The following is a 5981-nucleotide window of genomic DNA, read 5'->3' as shown; positions in this document are numbered from 1 at the left end:
CCCGGTTTAGTGGTCAATAAACCAAATGAGGCCCGACCGAGAGCCCTCTGACTCCAGCAGCATGTTGATTTAAACCATACTCGCTCATCTCAGTCTCGGCCGTGACTCACTTCGGCATCACTGACCGCTTCGGCACAAGGAAATGTTTAAGTCAGAATATTGAATTTTCTTATAGTAAATAGATGTTGTTTTAGCAGGATGGAGTCATATGGCCTGTGGCTCTTCCTGTCAAGCTATATTATATACAGCCTCATTATATTTCTGGCATCGTTCGTTGTTCACATGAGAGCCGTAATTAACCTTCAGAGGGAAGGAAGCCTTCTATTTACAGTGAGATCGAAAAGGCTGAGATCGCATTAAACATTTGGGATGCAAAATGCAATTTAAACCTGGAAATAAACCGAAGGCTTTAGGATTTTTAAATTAGCATCGCTGCTGTTTAAAAGCATGACAAAGCATTTAGTCAGTGGGGTCTGCATTTTCCTCGAAATCATAATCAGGTTTACATCACATGTTGGGTAACAAATTTATGAAAATACGATTGACAAGCTCACCGCTGAGCCAAACAAAGTCATGTGAAGTTCTTATGATGATTCATTTTTCCAGGGATTCCCAGATTCTTTTTTGTCAAGCTCCTTTGACCTAAAGTTTTATATTTCAATATATATATATATATATATATATATATATATATATATATATATATATATATATATATATATATATATATATATATATATATATATATATATATATATATATATTTTTTTTTTACTATATTTTTTTTTAAAAATTACACATATATATATATATATATATATATATATATATATATATATATATATATATATATATATATATAATTTTTTATAAATTTTATGCAAACACAAACTTTTTATTTTTATCACTAGTACATATATTTATGTATATATATGTGTGTGTGTGTATGTAACATATAAAGCATTTTAAGATTTCATTAGTTACTGATTAATAAATTTAATGAATGATTTGTTGTTTTTACATTTTAATTTAATGATTTAAATAACTTTTCATCGACTCACAAAACATTTTATATTTTTTGAGCCATTTTTAATTGATTTGTTTCCATTTTAAAATGATAAAATTATAATTGCTTGTTTATTTTACATTTTAATGATTCATTGAATGATTAGCTTTTCGTCCTCTCACAAATCCCTTGCAGTTTATTCTAATATAAATTTATAATTATTCCCGTTTTTACGATTTCATTAATTATTTTCATCAACTTACAAATCTCCTGCAGCTTCCCCATGAACCAACAGGGGGTTATATAAAATGTTTATTTGTTTATTTGTCCTCACTAAGTTTTTATATGTCTAAAATAACCTCAGTAACTTATAAAAGTTAGATAAATTCAACAATTTTTCCGAGCAACGAGTATAAGACTCTTAATGGTCCAGTGCCAGCGCTGTGTCAGACTGCTGAGTGAGTGGACAAGGCTGTATATTTATGACCCTCCCTATGACCTGCTTCAAACAGGGAGATCAGGGTAAACGTATTGCCCCGCCGCCCGCTAGCCCATTACTCTGACCCATAATCCATCCATCTCAAAGAACAGCAGAGCTCCTGAGCCAACCCACAGCAATGCCGTCCAACGCTCAAACCAAGCAGAGTGCCGGAAAAAACAAAAAAAAGCAACCAGGGCTGGCAAAGGGAACGCCTCCTTCGCTGTATTTACAAACACAGCTGCTGCCATGGGACTCCTGGTGAGGGCGTGACAGAGAAGGCTGCACCAAAACATCTCCGAGCGCTGAGAGGATCAAGCATTCGCAAGGAGACACGCTCGCGAATGTTTTATTCAAAAACTTTAATAAAAGGCCAAATCCTGTTCGTGTTTGACTTCAAAGCGACTGCGGAGGCATCTATTTGCTGTGCAGTCCAGATGCAGAAGTAAACAGACACATGCCAACATTCTGGGCATACCGTGGGGCCACTGGGAGGGGCCCGTGGGGCTCCACGCACACTAGTGCACGCTATAAGCGCCCGCGCATTGAGACGCGCCCCGGGTCCCTACGTGAAATGCGTCCCTGCCGCGTTCGAAATGAAGGACAAAACCGACCACGCTTTAAAAGTTTAAAAAGCAAAAGTTCTCAGCGACATAAACATGCAACCACTTCCATGATGAAACCAATAACTTTGTGCGTGTACGCTGATTAAAGTTTTTTTTTTTCCTTAAAGTCTACCAGTATAACTTTGTTTAAACCCTTTGTGGGAAAAGTTAAATGAAAAGTGTATAAATCTTTTTTTTTTTCTTTCTAATGTTTTAAAGTGAGAAGCTGTGAAGCGTGGGAGGGAAAAGAAAGAGCGTGACGTAGTGACGCTCCAGGGCGGTGTTCTCACGTTTCCGAAAAAAAAAGAAAAGAAAAGAGGAAAAAAAGCTAATACTGCTGTGGTACTACATCTGGAATACAGAGACTCGTGCTTTGAGTGGGATCTCATAGTAAAGGCAACCCAGTGTTTTCTTCCTGCGCTCTTTCGCTTTTCAAGGATTTTTCCTCTCTCCCTCACCTGTAAGTTGGAGAACAATGGAAGTTTTCTTTTTTTTTTTTTACTTTTGATTCATTTATGGAATATGTGCGCGTCTTTTCTGGAGATACTCAGCCACATTTCCGTATGCTGTTATTTTCCTTCAGGAGCTTTCCCTACTTAGCTCATCGTTCGTCTTCGAAGTTTGTTGCTTTATCCAAACCGTAGGCTATTCTTAGTGAGCTTTTGCAAGTTTGTCTTCGTCAGTGGTATCATTAGCGTTAGCTTTACATTGCCAGTCCTAATATTGTTATGTGTGCACGTCTTAAGTTTTGAATTTAGTCATAGTCGCTCGGGGGTGGGTAGGGGGGTTTGCGATTGGTCCGGATGAAAACAAACGCTTTAAAACTCTTCCTTTTATTTTCGCGATTTGTCTCGTGCTCAATCGATATTTATTTTATTTATTCACAGCTTACAGTAATCTTCGCTTTCTGAGGAGGGAAAAACAGATAAACAGTAAAGGCGTGACGAAAAAAGGCGGCACCTCGAGAGAGAGAGAGAGAGAGAGAGAGAGAGAGAGAGAAAAGTGACGTGACTGCATGTGGGACTTGTTTTTTTTTTCCTGATAAATAAAGATACTTAGATTGCTTTTCAAACATCGCAGTGCGATCGGTGTAATTATCAACGTAATGTATCCACAATACAGATGTTTTCGATTAAAATTTAGGAGGAAAAAAAAGAAAGAAAATAGACGGGGCCGAAGGAATGTTTGGGTTTTTTGCGTTTTACAGCAGCGCTATCTGGCGGCCAGATGGGGAACTACACGAGTAAACGGCTGTAAAGCCGCCAGGTGTCTTTCTGAGGAAGAACTGTGTTTGCTTTCTCTTTCTGTTCCTTTAGACGAGCCCCAAAATGCTGGCCATTCTGTTAGCGACGATAGTCTTGCATCTGACAGACCTCATCATCCTCTTCATTTCCACGTGCGCTAACGTGAGTATCGTCTTTGCTTGCTTTCGTTTTTTTTTGTTTTTTTAAAGAATTGGTTCAAGTGTGGACGTAACCACGTGGGCATATTTTTTTGTTGTATCTATGTTATAAAAAGGCCTGGAGGACACATGGGGTTACGAATTACGACCTGTGGTATGACTGCACGCACAGCAATGGAGGATATCACTGCCGCGGGACTAGTGATGCTGGTGAGCCTTTAAAAAGCCTTTCAGAAGTTCCATATTTATTTAAAAGTTCCAAAAGGATCACAAAGCATCATCGGTAGAACACAATATGCGTCTTTATATGAGATAGAGAAACATATGACTTAAGAATAGTAGCAATGTTTGTTCTAATATATTTTTTTGTCTGTGTTTCTTTACAATCTGTCAGACTGGCTTCAAGCAGTTCAAGCCCTCATGGTCCTAGCCACTATTTTCTGCTTGATCTCCTTCATCATCTTCCTCTGCCAGCTCTTCACTCTCGTAAAAGGAGGTCGTTTCTTCTTCACGGCCATCTTCCAGGTCCTCGCCAGTGAGTATCTCCTCATCACATGCATGATATCGCAAGGAACACGTCTACGCTTTTTTTTTTTTTTTTTTTTTTTACCCCTTCTCTTTCTGTCTCCCGAAGGTCTGTTTGTGATGAGCGGGGCCATCATCTACACCGTGATGAGTCCGGAGTGGAAAAACGAGAACGATACTTACGGATACGCCTTCGTCCTGGCCTGGCTGGCTTTCCCTCTCACGCTCATCAGCGGCTTCATTTACATTGTCCTGAGAAAGAAAGAATGAGAGTTCGGGCCTGAGGGATATTTTTTGTAGAACTGAGAACACTACTCACATGACAGACTCTAACCTAACGGCCGTCTCCTCCGGGGCCTGAATATTTAGACGCTAATGTGATCAAAGAAACTGACAGTGCCATGAAGATTGAATACAGCGAAGACACGGTGTGCGTGACACACACAAAAAGTTGTCTTTGGCTGTTGAGCCTATTTATATCCCTTTTATATGGCTTTTTTTAATTTTTTGTAAATAGTAATGATATGAAGTGTCGATGAAGGCCCTGACTTTTTAAGATTTTACTCAAGGAGGAGAGATATAGGAAAAGTACAGTTTTTTTTGTATTGCGTGTTATAACCCTTTTCAAATATCTCGTTTTAAAATGTCATAATAAAGTGTATTCTCAAAGGGAATTCGTTGACGCCGACTTGAAATTTTCTCTTATATCCGAATGGCAGAATAATAAAACGAAGAATCGTGTCGTTTTGCGTTTTGAAATCCTTTGGAAATGGTGCTATGTATTTACCATTGCTGAACTTCATAGTTAGATATACCTATAGGCTCAAATGTTGTGTTAAATCTCACGAAAGCATTTTCTAACGCATATGTTACCTGTGATTATACCGCATTACGAGATGTCTTCTTTCTGTATTATTTTTTTGTTTAAGAAAAAAATAAATATCTAATTTTTTTCCCTCGTCTCAATTTTCAGTATTTTCGGAAGACCTGCCGTATTCGAAGTGGACGCGTTTAGATGCCGAACTATACTGTAATAGAGAAATTGTAATTTTTTTGTGCCCAGCTAGGAAAAAAGAGTCTGAGAAGTCCAGCAAACCCCTCCCAAAAGAAAGCGTGGAGAATGAGGTCAGGCTTTCTGTCAGTAATGAAAAAAACAGATGTGACACGGCGATGACTTTTCGTGGACTGCGTCTGCGTCATCTTAGAGTCCGAAGGATCAGAAACTAGAACGTGGGTGAAGAAAAGGCAGTTGTCTGTCCGAAGGCATGTTGCTACTAGGGCGTAAGCAAATTGTGTGTGTGTGTCTGTGTGTGAGTGTGTGAGGTTGAGTGTGTGTGTGTTGTGTGTGTGTGTGAGGTTGAGTGTGTGTATGTGTGTGAGGTTGAGTGTGTGTGTGTGAGTGTGTGTGTGTGTGAGTGAGTGTGTGTGAGGTTGAGTGTGAGTGAGTGTGTGTGTGTGAAGTTGAGTGTGTGTGTGTGTGTATGAGTGACTGTGTGTGTGTGTGTGTGTGTGTGTGTGTGTGTGTGTGTGTGTGTGTGTGTGAGTGTGCGTATACCTGATATTCCCTACATTAAGGGCCAAATGTCCCTACGAGAATAGTAATAATATTTTTTGACCTTGATGTGGGGACATTTTTAGTCCCCATGAGAAAAGAAGCTTATAAACAATATTAAATGTTTTAAAGTTTTGACAGTATAAGAATACAGAATGTATTAGAGGTAGACTTCAAGAGGTTGGGTTAAGGTAAGGGGAAATAAAATATGGTCCCACTACTATGTACTTACATTTGAATTAATAATTTGGTACAGTGTACTTAGTGTGCACATGTTTTTACTTTGCACTTGTATTTTTAAATATGTAATTACATCCCTTAAACCTCCTTAACCCACCCTTAAACCTACCCATACCAGTCCCTGACCTTACCCATATCCCCCCTTAATAGCAGCAGGTCGCCTAATATAAAGT

At 38.8% G+C, this 5981-nt stretch overlaps 1 protein-coding gene across 1 annotated transcript; it reads left to right on the top strand.

Annotated features, from left to right (window-relative positions):
* The first annotated feature begins 2392 nt into the window (after window positions 1-2392).
* pmp22a (peripheral myelin protein 22a) lies at window positions 2393-4971 on the top strand. Its single transcript, XM_043236007.1, has 5 exons — window positions 2393-2549; window positions 3406-3495; window positions 3608-3701; window positions 3886-4026; window positions 4126-4971. Exons 2-5 carry the CDS (start codon window positions 3418-3420, stop codon window positions 4284-4286), a joined length of 474 nt encoding a protein of 157 aa, XP_043091942.1. The 5' UTR covers window positions 2393-2549; window positions 3406-3417; the 3' UTR covers window positions 4287-4971.
* Window positions 4972-5981: the final 1010 nt, after the last annotated feature.

Source organism: Puntigrus tetrazona, chromosome 3 (genome assembly GCF_018831695.1).
Source record: "Puntigrus tetrazona isolate hp1 chromosome 3, ASM1883169v1, whole genome shotgun sequence".
Classification (NCBI taxonomy): domain Eukaryota; kingdom Metazoa; phylum Chordata; class Actinopteri; order Cypriniformes; family Cyprinidae; genus Puntigrus; species Puntigrus tetrazona.
This window is presented reverse-complemented; position numbering and strand designations above follow the sequence as displayed.

Excerpts from the sequence above, each read along its gene's own strand:
- pmp22a (XM_043236007.1), top strand. The coding sequence starts at position 3,418 with ATGCTGGCCATTCTGTTAGCGACGATAGTCTTGCATCTGACAGACCTC. Across the intron at positions 3,702-3,885 it reads CCGCGGGACTAGTGATGCTG|ACTGGCTTCAAGCAGTTCAA; the intron begins GTGAGCCTTTAA and ends ACAATCTGTCAG. Across the intron at positions 4,027-4,125 it reads CATCTTCCAGGTCCTCGCCA|GTCTGTTTGTGATGAGCGGG; the intron begins GTGAGTATCTCC and ends TGTCTCCCGAAG.